At 39.2% G+C, this 24,271-nt stretch overlaps 1 protein-coding gene across 6 annotated transcripts in view; it reads left to right on the top strand.

Annotated features, from left to right (window-relative positions):
• The window catches only part of PATJ (PATJ crumbs cell polarity complex component), a 366,180-nt gene that overhangs the window by 40,128 nt on the left and 301,781 nt on the right, over positions 1-24,271 (top strand). For all 6 annotated transcript variants that reach the window (XM_045999612.1, XM_045999585.1, XM_045999595.1 and 3 more), the window contains exons 10-14: positions 1,480-1,571; positions 3,285-3,435; positions 7,579-7,725; positions 12,374-12,450; positions 14,486-14,542. In XM_045999612.1, coding sequence (XP_045855568.1) covers positions 1,480-1,571; positions 3,285-3,435; positions 7,579-7,725; positions 12,374-12,450; positions 14,486-14,542 — 524 coding nt within the window. The remainder of the gene's footprint in view (positions 1-1,479; positions 1,572-3,284; positions 3,436-7,578; positions 7,726-12,373; positions 12,451-14,485; positions 14,543-24,271) is intronic.

The following is a 24,271-nucleotide window of genomic DNA, read 5'->3' as shown; positions in this document are numbered from 1 at the left end:
GGGAGAGGGAGGCAATGGTAAATCCAAAAACTGGAACAGTTAAAAATTCAGTTTGCTATTTGACATGCAGACTTTTAGAGTAATTTTTGTCTTGTTCTATTCATTGGATTTTTGAGGGGGTTACTTTGCTTGGTTCGGAAAGGGATAGAAAAACAAATATAAGAAAAGACTAGTCAGAGGAAGAAATATGTAAATAACATAATTGTTTAAGGATAAATGAAATATGTGTCTTATCAGAGCTATAAGCAAACTATTGTCATATGGCAGGTGAAAGATTAAATTTGACAGAAAGAAATAAGCAATTCACAGAGAGTCATTTGTGCTAGACATGAAAAAGGATTTTGGTAGAAAGGATGAGTTTCATAGGAAGAAAAAATGAATAAGAAAAGGGATAACATCGGGGCGCCTGGGTGGCTCAGTGGGTTAAAGCCTCTGCCTTCAGCTCAGGTCATGATCCCAGGATCCTGGGATCGAGCCCCGCATCGGGCTCTCTGCTTGGCAGGGAGCCTGCTTCCTCCTCTCTCTCTGTCTGCCTCTCTGCCTGCTTGTGATCTCTGTCTGTCAAATAAATAAATAAAATCTTTAAAAAAAAAAAAAGAAAAGGGATAACATCATGACAATACTTAACGTTTTGGTGAAATATCGAGAGTCTTGTGTCTGTGAACTTTTGCCTTGGAGGGATGGCAATTGGAAGATAGGTAAAGTTTTCCGCAGATTATGGAGGTCCTTGAATATGATTCTGTGAAATTTACATTTTATTATGTAGGCAATAGGAATTCATTGATGTTTAGTTTTCTTCTGTGGACAGTATTATAAGTTCATTTGAAATAAAAGAATAAAACAATAAAATCATCCAGAGTTATGGTTTTTCATTTTCCAGTTTCTCTTCTAGTCTTTGCCCATAGGCCTGTATACTTTTTATATATTTGTAATTTTTATTTAGCCATTTGTTTGTATTTAAATATTTTATAATGTGAAGGTTATTTAATGTTTCTGAAATTTTTTCTTTATTTTCTTTTTTCTTTGAACATTGTGTGTACTTTTCTGGGAAAGTCTGGGAAGCTAACATGAGCAGCAAACTAAATGTAGGCAGGGAAGACCAGGTAGGAGGCTCTTGTCTTAGTGCTGGTGAAAAGTGGTAAGTCTCCAAGGCAGCAGGAAGAAAGGGGACAGCCCAAGAGAAGAGGATGAGACCGCCTGGGCTCTCTGAATTCCAGCTTACAGTAGAGTGCATTTCATCAAGCTTCCATTACTGATTATTTTTCCAGAAATAGTCATCAGTCACATCATTTCAAATTCGGGTCATTTGTGATGGTGACAGTTTGAAATAATCCATCAATTTCTCTGCTTGTGTTCAAAATAGTGTTTATCAAGCCTCACATCAGCCCCTGTAGCTAATTAACCTCTTGATATGAATTTGGCAATCAAGGTCTAATTAGAGCTTTCTTCCTTTTTTCCATATGTTTTTGTGCATCTCAGGGGAGGCTTCCGGGATTTATGTGAAAAGTATAATACCTGGCAGTGCTGCTTACCACAACGGCCAAATTCAAGTGAATGACAAAATAGTTGCTGTAAGTACCTGCCCTTTGTTTTAGCATTGAATCAAGTCAGGGGAATGAAGTTATCTTTTTTTTTTTTAAAGATTTTATTTATTTATTTATTTATCAGAGAGAAAGAGAGAGCGAGAGCGTGCACAAGCAGCAGGATGGCAGGCAGAGGCAGAGAGAAAAGCAGGCTCCCCGCTGAGCAAGGAGCGGGTGATGAGGGACTCTGATCCCAGGACCCTGGGATCACGACCCAGGTCAAAGGCAGCAGCCCAACCGACTGAGCCATCCAGGCATCCCGAAAAGAAGTTATCGTGCTGGTAGTGTGTATGAGAGGAGAATGGCTTCATATAATCTCATAATTTTTTTTTTCAAATGGTCCAGCCACCTTTTTTTTTTTTTAATTATTTATTTATTTTTAGGTTTTCATTCATTTATTTGACAGAAAGATCACAAGTAGGCAGAGAGGCAGGTAGAGGAGGAGGGGGAAGCAGGCTCCCTGCTGAGCATAGAGCCCAATGTGGGGCTTAATCCCAGGACCCTGAGATCATGACGTGAGCCGAAGGCAGGAGACTTAACCCACTCAGCCACCCAGGTGCCCCTGATCTCATAATGTTTTAAAAAATTAAGTTCAGTGAAATCTCATTGATTTGGCTCTTAAGGTCCTAAATTTGTTTTTTTGTTTGCTTTTTTTTTTTTTTTAAGATTTTATTTATTTATTTATTTGTCAGAGAGAGAGAGAGAGACAGAGAGAGAGATCACAAGTAGGCAGAGAGGCAGGCAGAGGCAGAGGGAGAAGCAGGCTCCCTGCTGAGCAAGGAGCCCGATATGGGACTCGATCCCAGGACGCTGGGATCATGACCCGAGCCGAAGGCAGCCGCTTAACCAACTGAGCCACCCAGGCGTCCCTGCTTTTGTTTTTTAACCATGGGTGAAGAAAGGAGTCACTAATCATATTGGTAGGGGGGGAAATATATACACACACACACTCATATATCTGAAAGGTGTTCTAGCAGTCTCCTAAAAAAGACTTTCAAGCACCTCTGTGTTCTGTATACGCACTCATTTTATATGCATTTTAGTAGGCTATTAATCAGCTCTTTTCATCTCTTCACGAAAGTAATTTTTCTACTAACAGTAAATAGTGGTTTTTTTTTAAAGATTTTATTTATTTATTTGACAGAGAGAGATCACAAGTAGAGAGGCAGGCAGAGAGAGAGAGAGAGGGAAGCAGGCTCGCTGCTGAGCAGAGAGCCCGATGCGGAACTCGATCCCAGGACCCTGAGATCATGACCTGAACCGAAGGCGGAGGCATAACCCACTCAGCCACCCAGGCGCCCCCTAACAGTAAATAGTTTTAAGTACATACAGATTTGAGGTATTTTATATATTGGAGAATGTTGTAATTACCTTTTGTCCATTCAGGCAGGTCTTTCTCCATTTAGTAGAAATTTGTTAAATTTTAAAGTTTATTTGAATAATATTTTTGAAGCATAGACACACACATCTACATAAACACATACATTTAATTTCGTGGTTTACATAGAAACAAATGTTTATTGTTGTCATTTGAATCTTTGTCCTTCAGATCCATCTAAGGAGGCATCTTTCATCACTCTTGGCTTAGGAAATATCTTGGGATTTTGCAGGGGATAGAGGCCTAATTTTATTCTGCCTCACCAGAATTGAAAACAGCGGCTAACTTGAAACCTCTGTGTAATGTGTCTCTTAATGTTTTAGGTGGATGGTGTGGATATTCAGGGTTTTGCCAACCAGGATGTTGTTGAAGTATTACGGAATGCAGGCCAAGTGGTACATCTAACCCTGGTTCGAAGGGTTCGAAGGGAGGCGTCTTCATCTGCTTCTCCACTTGAACGGCCTTCAGACCCAGGTAGCTTATGCCACGGTCCCTCTTCCCACCACCAAGTCTGGGCTTGGAGGAATAGCTTACTTATGGAAGTTGTTCTGTGAGTCTGGGAAGGAATAACTGCCCGTCTTTTGTAATGCAGTGATGGAGAAATGAATCAGCTCATTTGTGCACTGAAGAAGAGTTTTCCTTTGCTTATGATGAGGTGCCTGTCCAAATGTTAGAACACGAACCCTGACATGCATTAAGCTCTGCGAGCTGTTCTAAATGGAGACAGAAATCATTTTTCCAAAAAGCTTCTAAATTTCATTTATTATATTTGAATAATAAAGCGCTGGCACCTTTTGTTCTAGGGACTCTCATTTGTCTAATGCTTTGACATTTTGCACACTTCAGATTTCAAATGACTTCTTTTTTTTTTTTTTTCAGCGTAACAGTATTCATTCTTTTTGCACAACACCCAGTGCTCCATGCAAAACGTGCCCTCCCCATCACCCACCACCTGTTCCCCCAACCTCCCACCCCTGACCCTTCAAAACCCTCAGGTTGTTTTTCAGAGTCCATAGTCTCTTATGGTTCGCCTCCCCTCCCCAATGTCCATAGCCCGCTCCCCCTCTCCCAATCCCACCTCCCCCCAGCAACCCCCAGTTTGTTTTGTGAGATTAAGAGTCATTTATGGTTTGTCTCCCTCAAATGACTTCTAACAATATATTTGATTCTAATGTCTCCTGATTTATTCTTTGAAATACAGAGGGGGGAAATAAAACCTGGGTTTCTGTTAAGGACATTTTTATTTGTGAAATATTTGTTATTTTGATTAAGGAATAGCACATTTTCATTATAGAACAAATATATAATTATGCATGCCAGTTTTTTTAATTACCAAGTTATTAATAATGTGTAGATCAAAAAAATTTGGCAGTCCTAAAACAAATTCAGTTTAAAATGAATGACTAGTTATAGAACTAGTGAGTAAGAAATCATTCCATTAGAATTTGTCAGAAGAGGAATACATTTTCCCCCCCGTCTCTTTTGAAGATATAATATGCCTGGAAGCCTTGCTTTCAACCTATATTGATTTATATTTAAATTGGAACTTTTTAAGTTTTATGTGATAGTGGAAATTTTGCTGCTGAAAGACAGATGCCCTGTCAACTGCATCGTATATATGAAATTAAAAATTGCCTAAATAGTACAAATTGTACAAATGCTATATTGACCTTAAAAGGTTTACATAAATATTTATATCAACATAATGGTTTTTAATAGCTCTGATAGAGCCCTTGGCTTCAGTCTACTGTATCAAATAAAGTATGTCATCTGTGAATTAGCAATTCTTTCCTGCGCATGCTTCCATTTTAAATTTATGTTGGGATAAATTTTGACGCTAAATTTGCACATCTTCCGTGGTTGAGAGGTCCTTCCTGTGGGCTTTACTAGCACCCTTGGAAGAGTGTTCTACTGTAGCATTTATCACACCTTGTAGCAGTCACCTGCTTTATGTGCAGCCACTGTAATGTAGGCGAATGCTGATGCCCGGGTTCCCTGCCCCACATAACAACATTTGAGCCTGTCTTCCAGAGCCAGCATTTGTCTTCTTTACGGAAGCAAACCGCACTTCTAGCTCTTGCACAATACCTTCCTCTACCATTCTAAAGTCTTTTTCTCCTTTACACTCCTACTGTTCATATGTCTTGTATATCTTATTTGTGTACCAGTTTGTATACTACTATAGCATACAATTACATCCTGTACTGCTCTGTACTGTAAACTCTGGTATGTAAGTATTTTCCCCAGGGACACTAGCAGCTTCTGGGCACATTACTTTGGCTAGAACTAGACTGTGCTTTTCCTGTGTGTCAATGGATTAATGATCTTAGAAATTTTAGGTGTGATTAAAAATGTCATGTTAAGATCATAGGAACTTAAAAAGTTTTTTTTTTTACAATATTTATTTATTTTTAAAGATTTATCTATTTGAGAGAGTGTGTCTGGGAGAGCCCAAGCACCTAGTATGGGGGAAGGGGAGGAGCAGAGAGAGAGAGGGAGAGAAGCAGATGCCCTGTTGAGTGGGGAGGCCCATATGCGGCCTGATTCCAGGACTCCAAGATTACAACTCCAGTGGAAATCAAAAGTTGGTCACTTAACTGACTGGGCCACCCAAGTGTCCCAAGATCATAACTTTTAACCATTTATATTTTTCAACTTTTTATAGTTGAAAGTTTTCAACTTTTTATAGTTTTCAACATTCATTTTTCAACTTTTGGCCCTTGAATAGTATAGGTTTGAACTGTGTAGGTCCACTCATACATGGATTTTTGTCAAATACAGTACTGTACTATATTTTCTGTAAATGTATTTTCTTATGATTTTCTTAATAACATTTTCTTTTCTCTAGCTTTATTATAAGAATACAGTATATAATACACATAATATACAAACTATGTTAATTTACTACACAATCAGTAAGGCTTCTAGCCAACAGTACTCTATTAGTAGTTATATTTGGGGTGATTCAGAAGTTTTATGTGGGTTTTCAGTTGCATGTGGAGGGGAAGTGCCCCTACTAGTACCCTGATTGTTCATGGGTCAACAGTATTGTAAAAATTTTTAAGCATACAGAAAAATCAAAAAATAATGTAACAGATACCCACAAATCCACCATTTAGATTCAGCTGTTAATGTTTTGCCATATTTGTTTCATCTGTTTCTCTTTTTCCTTAATCATTTAAGAATGAGTAGTAGACATCATGGCACTTTAGTGCTACATACTTAAATCTGTAGTTTCTAAAAATGAAAATATTATAATATTATCACACCAAAACAATTGATAGTAATTCCCTAATGTCAGATACTTAACATATTCCCCCCAAATGTCTTTTGCAGCTTCTTTTTCTACTTTCCCCTCTCTGAAGGAAAAACCTCACAAAAACGAAGATTCAATCACACATTGGACTTGTTACCTGCATTAATCTAGAAGAATTCCCCACCCCTGCCTCTGTGGCACAGACTTTTTGTAAAGGGATTTGTCCATTAGTCACTAGAATACTACATACTGAATTTAATTGTCCTTGTGGTGTAATTCAGCTTGTTCCTCTATCTGCTACATTTCCTGTGAGAAGCTAGATACAAAGCCTTAGATCCAGGTTAAACATTTTTGGTAGGAATACTTTGTACATCATGGGTGATCATTTAAAAATGACCTAAAATGGGGAGCCTGGGTGGCTCAGTTGGCTAAGTGTCTACCTTCAGCTCAGGTCGTGATCCTGGGGTCCTGGGATCAAGTCCTGCATCGGGCTCCCTGTTCAGCAGAGAGCCTTTGTCTCCCTCTCTTGCTTTCCCTGCTTGTGTTCCCTCTCTTGCTGTCACTCTCTCTCTCTGTCAAATAAATAAAAATCTTTTTTAAAAAATTAGAAAAAATAAAAATGACCTAAAATGATTTTTTTTTTTTTAAAGATTTTATTTATTTATTTGACAGAGAGAGATCACAAGTAGGCAGAGAGGCAGGCAGAGAGAGAGGAGGAAGCAGGCTCCCCACGGAGCAGAGAGCCCGATGCGGGGCTCGATCCCAGGACCCCGAGATCATGACCTGAGCCGAAGGCAGCGGCTTAATCCACTGAGCCACCCAGGCGCCCCACCTAAAATGATTCTTGTTCAACCTTTCTTGTGTTTAAGAGATACATAATGACTTGCATACTTGAAACTGAAAGCTTTACTTAGCTTAATTTAGCTAAGGGATGAAACATTGCAAACAGGAGAATTCTCTCCAGTTCCCTTCCAATTCATAAAGTAACCTATGTAGAGTTACTTTTTTTTTTTTTTTTTAACTGATCATGATGTCGTGCCAAAACCTAGGAGAGCCCAGAGCACTGGGATGGGCTTATTTTGCCTATCTTGCTCCTTACCCACCAGGACCACAAGAGTGTAAGACCTCGGTGTTCTTTTTCTTTTCCAAGGCTTTGTGGATAAGTATTTACTTCTGCTTTGTCAACAACTAGACCTTGATCTTACCTTCCCATTGCCTGTTTCCTTATCCTTTTCAATAAAGGAATCATATATGTAATTTACCTAAGATGTTTGTAATGAGGTTGTGAACAGGACTGGAATAACCTCACTTAAATACTCTGTTCATCTGCTAGTGATTCAAGTTAGCAATTCTTATTTTAGGAACTGCTGTAGAGCCATCGGAAACACCAGCCCGCTACCTAACTGGAGCAGTGGAAACGGAAACTGATCTGGATGGTGGGGATGAGGAAACTGAAGAAAGAATGGATAATCTGAAAAATGACAACATGCAAGGTGTAGAAAAATTAGGTAGGCACAGACCATTCAATTCCAAACAAAGTGATTTGACTTTCTCATCTGTAACCGTTTTCTCTCTTTATAGTTAATTTAATGTGAGAAATTTTAGAAGCATTTTAAAGATACGAAATAGGATTTTTTTTTTTTTTTAATTTATTTGAGTGAGAGAGAGCGAGCAAGTGAGCTCATGGGCAAGGGCAGGGGCAGGGAGAAAGGAAGAAGCAGACTCCCCGCTGAGCAGGGAGCAGACATGAGGCTCATCCCAGGACTAGGCAGATGCTTAACTGACTGAGCCACCTGAGTGCCCCCCAAATAAGATATATATATATATATATTTTTTTTTTTTTTTTTTTTTTAAAGATTTTACTTACTTGACACAAGCACAGGGAGTAGCAGGCAGAGGGAGAAGGAGGTTCCCCAACTGAGCAAGGAGCCCAACTTGGAACTTGATCCCAGGACCCTGTGATCATAACCTGAGCCGAAGGCAGACACTTAATTGACTGAGCCACCCAGGTGCCCCAAAATAGGATTTTTTTTTTAAGATTTTTATTTATTTATTTGACAGACAGAGATCACAAGTAGGCAGAGAGGCAGGCAGAGAGAGAGGAAGGGAAGCAGGCTCCCCGCTGAGCAGAGAGCCCTATGCGGGGCTGGATCCCAGAACCCTGGGATCATGACCTGAACCAAAGGCAGAGGCTTTAACCCATGGAGCCACCCAGGCGCCCCAAAATAGGATATTCTTCATATCAACATCATAACACTTGTGGTAGTTGGGGACTAAGCATGTTATTGCTTAATCTTTGTCTAATTTTGAATGCATTTTTATTAGTATATGTTAACTATTTTTTTAATCTTGTCAGCACTTTTAATTAGAGCATATGTGAGCATGTATTATCATTGATATAGCTATAGATATCTAGCTATCTATATACATATAGCAGTATTTCCTTTTACCATAATAATTTATAACATATACATATTTACATGTTTTCTCAAATTGTCAGATTCCTATATACTTATATTTTAATCTTCTTTTTAATTTATGTACAACTTTGTCCTTTCACTTTGTATGGATACTTGGCTACATAATTGACTCTGTTCTGGAAGCATTTGGAATAGCAGTCTCACCCAATTCCCTGCACAGAGGTGCTCTGGAAAAAGCCTTGACAGTTAAATGAAATGGGATACTTAACACCATTCTCTTGCAGAGAAGTTTTGGCTTTGATTGTCTTGTCTCAAGAAAGAATGACCTGAAAGGAGGAGTAACCCCTCACTCAAGTTAAAAAATTTCCTATAATTTGGAAATTTACCTTATTCTTTTTGACCCAAGTGGATTGTGGTTAGATCCTTGCTTTTTAAATTCAAGTGAACCCAGATAGATTTTCATGGAATTGTTGTGTGAAAATCAAGTACATTCTGAAGTTAGAAATATTTTCAGACACTTTTTATCTGCTCTTTTTGGATCAATCTCATTGCATTTTTTTTCTTCATGAATATGTATAATTTCATCTTGACAGTAAGACCAAGGTCATTGAACTGCTAAGAAATTAGCTGTCTTTTTTGCTATAGGGGCAGAAAAACGTTCTCTTCTTCCCCTCTAGGTTCTTTGACTGGTCTAATAATTAAATTGATATAAAACAGATTAATAGGAGAAAACAAATTTCATAAGTATGTGGAAGCCCCATAAAAATAGGAGACCCAAGGGGCATCTGGGTGACTCTGTGGGTTAAGCCTCTGCCTTTGGCTCCAGTCATGATCTCAGGGTCCTGGGATCGAGCCCCACATCGGGCTCTCTGCTCAGCAGGGAGCCTGCTTCCTCCTCTCTCTCTGCCTGCCTCTCTGCCTGCTTGTGATCTCTCTCTCTCTCTGTCAAATAAATAAAAGTTAAAAAAAAAAAAATAGGAGACCCAAGGGTAAGTTGGGCCGATGAACCTCATACGCCATTCTAAATTAAAGAATGGGATGGAGGCCTGGGGCTTCAAAGATGAGGAGGGTAATTCACAGCATGGTAAGAAAAGCAAATGTTTGGTAATTAAACGTTTGCTCTGCCATGCCAATAGGTCTTTCAGATAAAAAAGTTCTCTCTGGTAATAGTTCTTTCTGGTATAGGCCTCCTATCTAAATTCTTCTGGATAGTTAAGGGAGAGGTAAAAGTTTTTCCTGAGTCGGCTTGGTCTTGATTGCCTTTAGTTCAAAATATTCTACATGCTAATATGGCATATTTTGGGGCGGCATATTCTGTTCCCCTTCATTGCCATTTGAATAATTGTTTCGGATCATCATACTATTCATTTTTAAGTCACTTTGTGTAGCTCAGGATTTATTGGTCTGTGAAAATAGTCTTTTTTCCTCTGGTACTTTGTGCTGTGCTTTAAAACTCGTGACTATCTGTACTTCCGTTGTACAAATGAAAGATGAAGTAGTTAAAAGAACTGTAGGTGAGATAACATTGTTTTATACATGTGTATGAAATGTCATCTTTAAATATCATGTTTTTAAGCTTACAAGTCCATCAAAACATTGCAAATTGGCTTACCGGATAAGAAACTGCTACACGAAAGAAATTTAACAAAGATGGTAGAACTAATAATGTAATTTCTTCCTTTTTTTAAATTAACACTTAATGTTTTATTTGCTTTGGGGGTACAGGTCTGTGAATCATCAGTCTTACACAATTCACAGCACTTACCATAACACATACCCTCCCCAATGTCCATCACCTAGCCACCCTATCCCCCCCAAACTCCGCCAGCAATCCTTAGTTTGTTTTCTGAGAGTAAGAGTCTCTTATGGGGGCACGTGGGTGGCTCAGTGGGTTAAGCCTCTGCCTTCGGCTCAGGGTCCTGGGATCATGCCCCGCATTGGGCTCTCTGCTCAGTAGGGAGCCTGCTTTCCCTTCTCTCTCTGCCTGCCTCTCTGCCTACTTGTGATCTCTCTCTCTCTGTCAAATAAATAAATAAAATCTAAAAAAAAAAAAAAAAAAAAAGAGTCTCTTATGGTTTGTCTCCCTCCCTGGTCCCATCTTGTTTCATATTTTTCCCTTCCTACTCCCCAGCCCCCTGTCCTGCCTCTCAAATTCCTCATATCAGAGAGATCATATGATAATTGTCTTTCTCTGACTGACTTATTTTGCTCTGCACAATACCCTCCAGTTCTAGCCACGTCGTCATAATGTAATTTCTTCTGGAAATTGTGCCTATCTGTTGTTGACAACAATAGATAGGCACAAAGGTACAGAGCCCACATAAGTGATATTTTGCTTTTAATAAGATCTTTGGTTAGTTATACCCTACATGTAAATTAGCAAGTCCGTTGGTATAGTTATTTCATGGATATTCTTTTTTTTTTTTTTAATATTTTATTTATTTGACAGAGAGAAATCACAACTAGGCAGACAGGCAGGCAGAGAGAGAAGAGGAAGCAGGCTCCTCGTGGAGCAGAGAGCCTGATGTGGGGCTCGATCCCAGGACCCTGGGATCATGATCTGAACATGACAGAACATGACACAGGCTTTAACCCACTGAGCCACCCAGGCGCCCCGTTTCATGGATATTCTTTTACGAATATCCTTGTTTTCGCATGGGTAACATCTAGTGAGTTAAGCTCTTTGGTGTTTATTAGTCTTAGTCTCTGAATTCTGAGGTTAGCCTTTACTTGATGATTTGCGTTATGTAATTAAGCGTTATATGCATCCAAGATGAGCTGTCCGTGCTGCGGACTGAAAGAGCTGATGTTGCAAGTTATGTTTGATTTTAGACAGATGGTTATGTCAGCTGGAGTAAGTGTTCTGTGACTTGTTTAATCTTGTGACAAAATTGAAAGAGTTTTTCTTTAACTTACAGAAAAAAAGGTGAAGGTTTGTTTATTTTCTGCTACTGCTATGGATATAAGTTGAAATTGTATTTTAGTACTTCAACTTTTGCCCATTAGGTGTTATTCAGACTAGAACTGTGTCCTGAGCTTCTGGCTAAGACCATAAAGGAGGCTAGGCAGAGCACTTAAAACCTGTCTTAGTTCTGCAACGTTATCTTACGTATGCAAAAGCAATATTATACTCAACAGTCACGAAGGTATAACCAAATAACTACATGAGACCAAAGTACACAGAGTTTCTAGTATGTTAAAGCTCTTGTATCTCCCTGGTTGAATTAAGCCAGACATGGTTTTATATCCACCCAGATGAGAAGTCTGATTGGATTGTGTTCATATGCCCAGTTGATGGTAAAAATGTTTTGATAAGTTTTTACTTTTTCTGTGGATGAGTGGAAGGTATTACTTTGAAGTGATTAACGTTTAAATTAAATCCTTGTTTGTCTTAACATATTGTAAAGCAAAGCCAGATGTATTTTACTTGTAAACTTCAGGATGTTTACATATAAAGTGGGTATATTTCAAATTTCATTTCTAACTCATCAGTTCCTCTTCCCTTTGAAATCGTCCTTAACGAAAGCCACTTCATAATTTGGTCACAACTAGCCTTAACATTTTACCTTAGTCTTATAAGTCACCTCTGGTTTACTTTACCTGGTAGACCCAAGTTAATCCATTTTCCTTGTTATTCATTTCCTTTTTACTTGCTGGGACTGTGCTATTATTGAGGAATTTAGTAGTTAAGTTTGGCTCATAGTAGCTTCATTTTTTTTTTTTTTTTAAACTCCAGAAAATGTCCCAGACTCTCCAGAAAATGAGCTGAAATCTAGATGGGAAAACCTGTTGGGCCCGGATTATGAAGTAATGGTATGTTAAAATATTGTAATAAAAAACATTCATGTTTCATTGCATGTCAAGCTCCTAACATTGCAGTTTAAGGAAATGGGAGAGCTCAAGATTAGCCAGCTTGCCTTTATTTTTCCTCCTGCCTTTCTTCCCTAGGGGATCAATTGATTTTTTTTTCCCCCCTGTTTAAACATTTTAAGCTGTAAGAACAATTAAGGACTGCACACAAGTTTCAGTTATAATTAGCAGACACCCGGTTCATGTTGAAAACATTTAAGTCAACAGTAGGCAGAAGAATTTTAGAAGACTTGCCTTTAAATTTATAACCTGTATCAGCTGCTTAAAATTGCTGGCATTTTTATGATTGCTTTTATGATCTGTTTGTTTTATTGTACACTGAAAGGGCTGTGGATATTAGTCCTATGTTTCACAAAGAATCTTACAGTTTTATGAGAAAAATGAAAGAATGATTATCAAATGTATTAGGGAGAACAGGAAGTAATTTAGGTTAGGTATAAGTTTATAGCACCGGTGGTCCATTAGACTTCCTTTCACCTGTTATTAGATTCATCGAGTAAGGGATTGATTACACTCCCCCCCTATGAATCCCATGTGAAAGCAGAAAGCTGTGCTTGGAAAAGCGTCTACGGTGTTCACTAAATGCATTAGTAATAAAATATTCTATTAAATTTCTATTGTCATTCATGTTGTCTCCCATATGTTTATCATTAGTGCTTGTTGGCTGGTTAGAGATTTTTTTTTTTTTCCCTTTTCTTGGTTCAGAACATGCAACCACTATCTATTGTCAGGAAATTTCCAGCATCATCAAGATGCGTTAAAACATTCCATACTCTATTCTTGCTAATTTCATACTTGCTTTTCGTCCTCATGAACTGCTGCTTCTTTACCTTGTAGATTTTAAATGCTGTTTTGTCATTAGGCTATCTATCACCTTAGCAAATAACTTTTTCTACTATTCGTAGTGGTTTGATATACAAAGCAGTTTGGTGTCCCAGTATATATCCATGGGACAGTTTTGTGATGGGCTCTTTTTAGTTAAAATTTTATCCTCATAACTACTCCTCCGAATTTCATTTATCACACAGTGAGAGCATAACATAATGGTGAGAAAGAAGAGACAGAATTTGAGGTTGGGAATTTAAAGTGACAACTTATTCATTAAGGATTCTTGCTGTCTTGAGGGATGAGGAGCAGAAAGGAGAAACAAGGCAAGATAAATAAATGCATGCATGCCCTCGTGTACTCTGATGTTTCTGATTTCATTTTTCTTCTAGAATCTACTTATGTGAAATGCAGTACTTCTAGAAGCTTTAGTTGGATCGTTGTTTAACTTATCCCCTCCCTCCAGATACACCCTACTTTATTAACAATTTACAGATGCACATCATCAGTAAAGTATTTTGCTTGCTAGGAATTCACTTCTGTGGATCTCTACCACTGAGGCTTAGAACAATAGTTTTAGGACAGGATTAAGAGCTGTAAGTATATTCCGTGAGCTGCTTACCAGGCCAGGTCTTTCTGTTTGTGTCCTTGCCAGCTATGTCTCCCAGGGAAATGGTGGAGTTTGCTGTGGAAAGTCAGATGCTTCAGTTTTTCCAAATTCATCTCACTTTACTGACCTTGCAAACTTCGTTTTAAGGCCTGAATTTAAAAGTGAAAATGATTATGCTTTTGGCTTTGCTAAAAGAATAAAGTTTTTATGGACCCTTATAACAGAGGATTATATTAAAATTTTAAGGGTCATGGATTTTTAAAAATAGCATATGTGTTTTGCCCATTCCCTTCTGGTTCAACCAAGTAATTTAGGGGGAAAAGATTGCTCTAGAAAATGATAACAACAAAAAATATTTCTTTGACATTTTGCATTATGTATAATACTTCCTGATTTCAGAAATATCAGAAAAAGATGACAATGCAGATTAGATGGTGTTATTAATATATAGGGTTTACAGATTTTTTTTCAGAAAACCTAAGAAGAAATAAAGTAACGCTTTTACAAATATTGAAGTTTTTTTTTTTTTCCTTGTAAATTTAGGTTGCTACTTTGGATACACAGATTGCAGATGATGCTGAATTACAGAAATATTCAAAGGTAAGTATTTTTTTTAATGTTACCAGTTTTCTGTTGTTTGAAGAACTTTCTCTTAAGTTCTCATCAAAGAAACTAAGTTTGTGCTGTGACCAGAAGTTTCCAGAATTTAGTCTTAGATGTTTCCTGAAATGTGGCAGGTTCTCACTGTTATGAAAGGTGATGGTTAGATATGCCTGGAAAGAACATGGGGTGCCACTTTCAGAAGCCAAAATCCCAGTTTTGATGGCTTTGCCCACCTTGCAGGTGGTACGCAGAGTAACATTTTTGAGAGTGTGTTAGCCCTGCAGACATTATCAGTAGGACTTTTAAAATGTTTCTTAAAAATCAGGACCACAAACACAGACCTTACAAAATCTTGGTCCAGATGTCTAAAGACAGAAAAGTGCATTATAAGCGGTATTTTTTTCTTTAACTTAGAAAATTTTGTAGAGAGAGCTTTATTTGTAATGGCAGAATGCCAGGAGGTGACGGTAACAGTTTCCCCCAGCATTTTTAGTTTTTTTTCTCACTACAAATTAATTTTATAGTTCCTCCTCTGGATAAAGCAGGGCATTTGAAGGTCAGAGAAGGCTTCTTGTTGGCTTTCTCAACCAGTGATGAGAAAGGAAAGGTGTTCTCGTTAGAATAGTTTCAGAGTTTGTACTGTAATCCCAAATGGGTCGATGAGCTAAGTCCAGCTTAAACTCTGCTGTCACATGCACTCTCGAGAGGAGTTCTCTGTGTCCCATGTAGGTTTTGTAAGAAGTTATCTCTTTAGGTATTTCTGCCATTTCTTTATTTGTGCTGAATATTTCTCTTCCATAATTTTATATTACATGGGCTGTCATTTTATAGGTTTGAATTTTCAAGTCTGAGACTGTAGAGTTTCTTTCCTCCTGTGCTAGCCTGCATTTGGAGTCACTACCTGGCTGTACCTGTGGGACCAGCCGACCAAGGTTTTCTCCGAAATGGCCATATAAAAGCATCATGGCATAATTTATGGTTAATTTTAAATTATTTACAAGTCATAACTTATGGTTAACTTTAAGTTATTTACAAGTCATCATTAGAGCAGTCACTGATTACTAATTCTATCTAACTATGCTGGGAGGGATTTAAGAGGATAGTAACAAATATAAAAATGTCACCAAAGTTCAGTTGTTATTAGCCACTGCAGTGCGGTTTACTGATTACATGGGCTTTGGGGTCAAACTGCCCGAGTTCAGATTCTGCCTTATCCATTCACTCGATTGCAGAATTATCTAAACTGTTTCAGTTTTGTTGTCTGTTAAAGGGAGATCTTAATAGGATACTACCTACCTCACTGGTTTTATAGGGATTAAATGCACTGAGCCTAGAAGAGTTGCAGGTGCCTACTAGTATGTCTTATTATTTTTATCATTCGTAAAAATCAGCGATGCTGTCCCCTAAAACTGTTCTTTCATATACACTAAACTCTTAGATATTGGATGTTTTCTATTTATCTGTCTTGGAGTTTAGTAAGTTTCCTGTGCCTAATCTCCTGCTAAAGCAGAACTATTGAGTTCTTAATTTTAGTTTTTGTTATAGTGTTCTGTTCTAGAATTTCTGTTTTATTCCTTTTTAGGTTATGTTCTTTGGTGGAATTTATAATTTAAAAAATCTGTATTTGCCATCTTTTCCTGTATTTCTTGAACCTATTAGTCACAGCTTAGAAGAACATTAAGCATTTAATTTCAGTATCTGGATCAACTTTATATGTGTTTCTATTATTTGGTACTTTCTTTTTTGTTATTTGGTTGTCTCTTTCTTCATACCATAATGTAATTGACTGCCTGACCTTATGTAGGGCAACTTAACAAAGGCTTCAGGTGATGTTATCTTTGTCCAGGGACTCATTCTTTCTTCTGATAAGGAGACTGTGTGTGACTCTGTGTGTGTGTGTGTGTGTGTGTGTGTGTGTGTGTATGAGAGAGAGAGAGAGAGAGAGATGGGGTGGAGGGGTGGAGATGGGTGATTATCTCTGAGATGAGACAGAGGTACAGTTCTGGTAAGGTTTAGACTCTTTCTGGTTTGCCTTTGCTCCTAAGACCTAGCCTCTCAGGTGTTCCACATGAGTCAGGAATGTATATTGGTCCCCTCTTCTTGGTGGGATCTGAACACCAATTCTGTTTCCTCAGTACTTTTGGGGCTCCTGAAGTCTTTGCTTTTCAGAGTTTTCCTGATTGGCTTTTAGCCTCCTCGCCCAAATAGCTTTAGAACTCAAGAGACCTCCTTGAGGGGAACATACCAGACTCAGCTCATCATGCAGTTCAGCTTTAGTTGTCTGTCCTCCCACGTTGCAACCCAGTGAGACCCTTTATCATCATATTCTATGATAAGTAAAAAAAATTAATAATTGCACTTTGCGCATCTTAGGGAATGGCATTGTCTTTTTGTAGACAGATGTTCTGTCTCACCTTCATTTCCTAGTTCCTTGTCACCAGTCTTACTAATTTCATTTCTTTACTGATCAACTTTTATGCAATATATTACATATATGTATATGTACATATATATAATATATACAAACAAACACATGTGTGTACTCAGTAACTCTGGTACCAACACGTGGAAAGGCTTTGAACTGAACAGACTTTCAGAACTACCTCATAGAAACTCATCAGTGCACTCAGCTGTACATTCATTCATTCATTACTCATTTTTTAAATACTTATACCTACTTTGTATCAGGTCCTCTACTGGGTGCTGGGGTTTCAGAAGAGAACAGAGGAAAAAAAAAAATCTCTGCCTCGTAGAACTTGTATTTTCATAAGGGGAGATAAAAAGATAAGTGGGATACATTGTCATGCAGAATTTAAGGCAGGGCATATAAATACGGAATTCAGGACAGAGAGTGGATTTGTAATTTTAGATAGGTTGACCATGGAAAGCCTCATTAAAAAGGTGACAACTGAGGCAGCATTTTAAGGAGTGAAGTAAGCAGCCTAAATTTTCTTCTACAGAATATGAACAATAATACTTATGTTGGAAGATTCAGTATACATATATATAATATAGGCCTTAATTAATATTAGCTCCGTGCTAATACATAAGAATTGTTCAATAAATGGTGATTTTTGTTGCCCAGTTGTGTGCTTCATTTTTAGTCTCTAAACTTTTAAAGTCTCCTTTAAGAAAAGGAAAGAAAAATTTTTTCAAATTTTTGTTTAAATTCTAGTTAATAGAATTATTATAGTTATAGTGTAATATTGGTCTCAGGCATAGAATTTAGTGACTCATCACTTGCCTGTAACAGCCAGTGCTCATCATAAGTGCCCACCATAATACCGATCACCCAGCTAGCATAACCCCCCACCCACCCTTCCTCCATCAACTTTTAGTTTGTTCTCTATAGGTAAGAGTCTCTTATGGTTTCCTTCCTTCTCTTCCCCCCCCCACCATATTTTCATCTGTTTTGTTTCTTAAATTCCGCATATGAGTGAAATCATATGGTTTGTCTTTTCTGACTTATTTTGCTTAGGATAAGCTGCTTCCACATCGTTGCAAATGGCAACATTTTATTCTTTTCAGTGGCTGAGTAATCCAATGTGTGTGTGTGCGCGTGCTCACGTGCTGTGATGGATATTCAAGCTTTTCCCGTACTTTGGCTATTGTTGATAATGTTGCTTTAAACATCAGGGTGCATGTGCCCCTTTGAATCAGTATTTTTGTATCCTTTGGATACATTACTAAGTTCAATTGCTGGATTGTAGGGTAAGCTCTATTCACTTTTTGAGGAAACTCAAAAACTCAGTATGTAAATGAGCCTGCATCCTAGCAGAACTTCACAGACGACGATACCGAAGTTTGCACAGGTGCAGTGGCTCACCTCAAATTATACAGCTAGATAGCCACAGGGGCAGGTTGCAGTTTAGAACACGTTCATTCATCTCTGAAGTATTTGCTGAAGTCCTACTCTGTGCCAGACACTGCTACCAGTGGTGGGCAGCAACACGGAAAAGGTCTTTCCTCTCACAGAACCTACACTCTGGTCTTGGGTAAGGGCATGATAGTAAACAAGTGAAAAATAGTTTGATAAAATGGTTGTAGATTCTTAGCTGTAGATCGTTAGTGATACAAAAGTTTTAACAGGATGGTGACAGCAGAACGGGAAGAGGGAGCATTTTGGAGAGAGAGCCAGAGAAAACCTTTCTGAGCTCAAGCTTGAAAGATAAGGAAATGGGGAGCTAGGAGACTGGTGAGTGGCAGGCGTAAAAGCTCTGTGAGAAGACAGGGCCAGCTTGTAGGGAGAGTGGAGGTTGTTTGATATAGTGTTAGGGGCCAACTAAGTGAAAACTAGAATGTTAAATAGGCTGGCGAGGAAGACCGGGGCTGTAGGGCTTCCGGATCTGTGGTGGTAAGCCTGGGCTTCACTTGCCATGCCAGTAACACCAGTGGAAGGTTTAAGCAGAGCAGTGTCAAGATCTGAGGTCACGCTGTAGGTTTTTCTTCTGTCTCCGCAGGTTTCTGATGAGGAAAGCCATGTTTCATGGCCAGAGCTGCTGTTCCTAAGGGTCTAGCTGTCTTTGGATGGTCCCTCCAGCTTACTACCCCATTGCCACTACTCTGGAATGGACAATGATACAAGAAGCACCTTCATATATTACTGGGCAGTGTTCATAGATGAGGCTTTCTTGTGAGGTGGATGGAGTTGTGGGGAAGGAGGGAGGCGAAAGCAATTTGCAGTGGCTTGAGCATTAGCTGCAGTGCTTCTAGGAAGCCGTTAATCATGACAGCAGGACGGTTTTCCCGCATCTGGGGAGACTTGCACGTTTAAGGATGGCTTTCTTGGCAACTGTTTACTATTAAGATAATCACAGCACTGCGAGGGAGAAGCATTAGGCTCATTCCAGTGACCTTTCTGCTGGCCATCAGTTGTGATTCGGAGTGAGCGTTAGGAAGATCCCCGCCGTGGGAAACAAAATAAAACACGTCCTGTTCTCTGGTTTTGACAAGACAGGCTGACAAATTTCATTTTATTTCCTTCCTGAATTATATTCTCGGAACCAAAGGACATTCAAACGTGTGTTTCCCCCTCACTCGATGAGAGCAAATCTAACTTCTAAGGCAGTGGAATGTACCCGAACCTCCAAGAGTGGCTGCAGGTGTTACACTCGGTTACCAGGATGGGTTCTTGGTCTCAAATACAGTTTCTCCTTTATTTGTCTCAGTGACCCTATTGGTCAGCAGCTGTTTTCTTCTTTCCCGTCGTGGTATGTGGAAACTGAGCGTCAAGCAGGTAAAGTGTCTTGCTCAAGATCGGATGCCGCAAGTAAAGTGGCAAAATGAGGAAACCCCTCAAGGTTGTCTGGCTTCTACACCTATGCCATTCTTTTTTCTTCTGAATAAATAACATATGGACAAGATCGAAAATTAAAAAGTTATGGAAGTACAGCCTGTGAAAAATAAGTTTCTCTCCCATCCCGGTTTCCTTATTCTCCTCCCCAGAGGCAACTACTGCTGATGAATTCTCGGGTGTGTGATTTTACACTTCGCTGGTCTCTTGTTGAGTGGAGAGCACAAGGCACAGAATCAAGTCACTGTAGTAACTGAGGTGCATAGTTAGGGTAGATGGCATGTCAGAAACAGGAGCTTTTTCAAAATACACAGGTCTTTGGGCGCCTGAGTGGCTCAGTCAGCTAAGCAGCTGCCCTTACCTTGGGTCATGATCCCATGGTCCTGGGATGGGGCTCATCAGGCTTTCCTGGTCAGCGGGGAGTCTACACCTCCCCCTCCCTCTAGCCCTCACTCCTGCCCTTGCTCTCACTTGCTCACTCTCTAATGAATACTTAAAAAAAATTTTTTTTTAAATACACATGTCTTATTTCATTCTTCCTGGGCCGTATTCTAATTCTGTGGTTTGTGGTGAGGTTCCTATAGGAAATTGTGATTCTTTCTTTGCCTCACTCCACTGAGAACTCTACTGTTCAGGTATTACCAAAAGGTCTTATATTTGCTCAAGGAAGGAGGTGGTATTTCCTCAAGGAAAGTAAAGGAGGTTTCTTGGGAGGATGGCGTTTGACATGTACCTGAAGAATGGGTTCAGGGAAATAACTGGATATTCCAGGTGGAGGAAGTACCAAGAACAAAGGTAGAACAAGAGTCGTAAGTGCAAAGTGTTAGATCAGGTGTCAAAAGTTCAAATATGTGGACTAGGCAGGGAACATCAATGATATTTAAAATGATAATGCTAAACAACAAGAAAAATGATAAATGTCAGTTGACTCTTGACCTTGGTTTTAGGCCACTAAAAAGAACTTTCATTGTATTTCTGTACAGAAGAGCACACAGTGTGTATTTTTTGAATATTCAGAATTAAAATTTTATATGGGCAAGAAGCTTTTGCTGTGTTTCACTTTTTTTTTTTTTAAGATTTTATTTATTTATTTGACAGAGATCATAAGCAAGCAGAGAGGCAGGCAGAGAGAGAGAGGAGGAAGCAGGATCTCCGTGGAGCTGAGAGCCCGATGCAGGGCTCGATCCCAGGACCCTGGGATCATGACCTGAGCTGAAGGCAGAGGCTTTAATCCACTGAGCCACCCAGGCGCCCCTGTGTTCACTTTTTAAAAGTTGTAGCTAAATTCTTGGAAAATTTGTTTTTTATTTATGGTAAAATTAGTAATCCTTTCCCTCTAACTTTTAAACATAAATGGCATTTAACATCTTCAGTCTCTGTGTGTGTGTGTTTGTGTGTGTGTTATAAGAACTAATCATGGGGTTCTTTCTGTCCTATTTTTGAGGTTAGCTTTTTTGGAAGCATCCTCCCCCATCCTATTGACATATCTGTTCCTCTCCAGAAGGGTTTTTTCCCCCGAAGCAACATCATTTATATTCTCACTTGCACATTCTGATATCTTGTTTTAGGGTCCTAAAAGTAGAGCTTTTAGCAAAATGAATGAACTGTGGTTTGCTTCGCGACAGGTCTCTCCACTTGCAGGTTGAAGGGCTCTGGCTTGCTTGGTCTCATTTGATCTTCATCATTTTAGCACTGACAGTAAGTCGCACAATGGTCATACTTCTCCTTGGATATATTTCCTTGTATCTTTCACTTGTCACATCGGGATCATGAAAACCCTGCTGCTCATTAACTTTGTCAATTTAAATAGGACCCCTTGCAAAGCGCATTGAATAAGCATCAGTAAAGCATAACATGGAATGTGTGTGAAGGCATCAATCACCTGTCTGTTGCGCCCACTCCTGTCATTTTAGCACTTTCTGCTCTCTAAGAACTCAGAATACGGAAGGGGTGGACAACTGAAAGAGACAGATGAAACGGTTGATTTGTTGAGTTGCTAAATGCAGCTGGGACAGGTAATTAAACAGTCCTGCTCCCGCAGAGGAGCCTGCAGCAATGTAACATGAAGTCTCGAAAACCCAGCTGTACTCAGATTTGGATACAGAACTATTAGGTAGGCCTCTCGCAGATTGACAGATTTCGTAAACATCATTTCTGGTTTATTTGTTCAGCGTGATTAAAGATGGAGCATGTGTCTCTTGTTCATGGTTTAAGTTTCTGGGGAGCATGTGCTGTTTATAGATATCTGGGAGCATCGCCTTCGAGGGTACAGGCTGTATCTGGAAGGCAAAGGATTCCATGAGTGACCTTCTCCTGCTCCTCTCTGCTCCTCTTCTCTGCTCCAGCTCATTCCTCCCGACTTCAGCTGTTGCATGGATGTAGTGGGGAATGGGGTCAGCTACATAATTAGGTCAGGATTAGGAAGGGGGCGCTGAATGAGGAAATTGAATCAGTTCCCTCCTTAATCTTTTTATTTTTTATTGGGGCATATTTCTATGTAAGCAGCAATAGTCTGTATGTACAGCAGTGTCCTTGTTTTAATTTGGGCACCTCTATGCAGAAATTGCTACCACCATATAATCGGTTGCTCGAATAAAAATTTAGCAATTACCTTTCTCATTGACATTCCACAAGCAGCCCCCTCACAGGCTTTTTGTAGGGCTGATATGTTCTTACTTTCAATTTTACCACATATGTCCCCATCTCTGGAAAATCTACCCTGCCCAACTTTTCAAAATGACCTTCACCAGTCATGTGTGGTATCTTGACCCAGATTCATTCCTGCATAGCAACTAGTAATAATTACAACTAGTAATTATTTGGTTTTCACTTGTTTGTTGGTGAATTGTGCTTTTTTTGGTTGTTGTTAAAGATTAATTGATTGATTTGAAAGAGACAGAAATTGAGAGAGTGTGAGCTAGGGGAGAGGCAGAGGGAGAGAATCTCAGACTCCCCGCAGAGCACAGAGTCATCTCAAACATGACCCTGAGATCATGACTTGAACTGAAATCAAGAATCAGACGCTTAACTAACTGAGCCACCCAGTGGCTCAGTGATGGATTTTGAATACTTTTGACATTTACTTTTAATATCATTTAATTGTAGTTGTACAGCATTTAATTTTTAGTAATGGCTACATTTAACACAAACTTGCAGAATTCCTGAAGATTGAGCAGTCTGTTCTCGCAAGCAGTCTTCATACCACTGGAGACAGCCTACGGGTGGACTCCCTGACCACTGACTACTGCCCCAGGGTTTGCCTCATAAACAGAGGAAGGGAGAGAGTCAGCAAACATGGGTGGGTTAGTCCTTATTACAGAAACATTTCTCTGAGAGTAGTTATTTAACCTTTCACTACTGAAGAAAAGACTAAAAAAACAAAAAAAAACCCCAAAAACAAACAAAAAACCCCACCACCACCGACATTAATAATAAGGGAAATGATATCTTCTGGTTTGATATGCATGGTTGGGTACAATGACTCAGTAAGAGGATAGGGGACCGCAGTGATAAATAAAGAAATCACAGAGAGGGAACAAGAGTAAAAACAATGTTAACCTTCCATTTAGCGCGCTAGAACGTCTTATTGCCTGACATGGTGGTGGAATCTGAAGCGCTTGGTGGTCAAGAACACTTAACTTTCAAAAAGTTAGCCCAGAGCCAGAAATCCCTCATGCCTGTTTTAAGTCATTGAGGTCTTGGTGTGCTAGACTGCTTGTCCTTCCCATTTGTCTGTATGTATACAGTGGGAAGGAAATGAGCTCTAGATGGTGCCTAAAGCCTGTAGAACTCTGGGAACCCAGAGCAGATGACTAAGGGGAGGTGACAAGCTCAGAGGTAAGGTCACAGGGAATAGGAAATATGAACGAAAGGACCATATTGTGCATGCGTTGCTATGCTGTATAGGGTTTTCTCCTTATTAAGTATATAGTTAGAGGTGGACCTGATATTTTATTTATTTTTTTGAAGATTTCATTTATTTGACACAGAAAGAGATCACAAGTAGGCAGAGAGGCAGGCAGAGAGAGAGGGGGAAGCAGGCTCCCCGCTGAGCAGAGAGCCCGATGCAGGGCTCGATCCCTGGACCCTGAGATCATGACCTGAGCCGAAAGCAGAGACTTAACCCACTGAGCCACCCAGGCGCCCCAAGGGCCTGATATTTTAGATAAATAAACTATTGATATAGGACATATGAATCATAATTAGTAAGTACCATTTACCATATTTGAGTTTATATAGCCACAATGATTAATCATGAGCTCCATCTTTAAAAGTCAAGGGAGTAGAGTTTGGTGAGTACATTTCACCTTTACAGCCAACAACACCAAGTCTTATCTCTTTATTTTGACATGGGTTAGACTTTCTTTTTTTTTTTCTTTAAAGATTTTATTTATTTGACAGACAGAGAGATCACAAGTAGGCAGAGAGGCAGG

This window comes from Meles meles, chromosome 1, assembly GCF_922984935.1.
Source record: "Meles meles chromosome 1, mMelMel3.1 paternal haplotype, whole genome shotgun sequence".
Classification (NCBI taxonomy): Eukaryota; Metazoa; Chordata; class Mammalia; order Carnivora; family Mustelidae; genus Meles; species Meles meles.
Note: the sequence above shows the minus strand (reverse complement) of the source record. Positions and strands in the feature narration are given on the sequence as shown.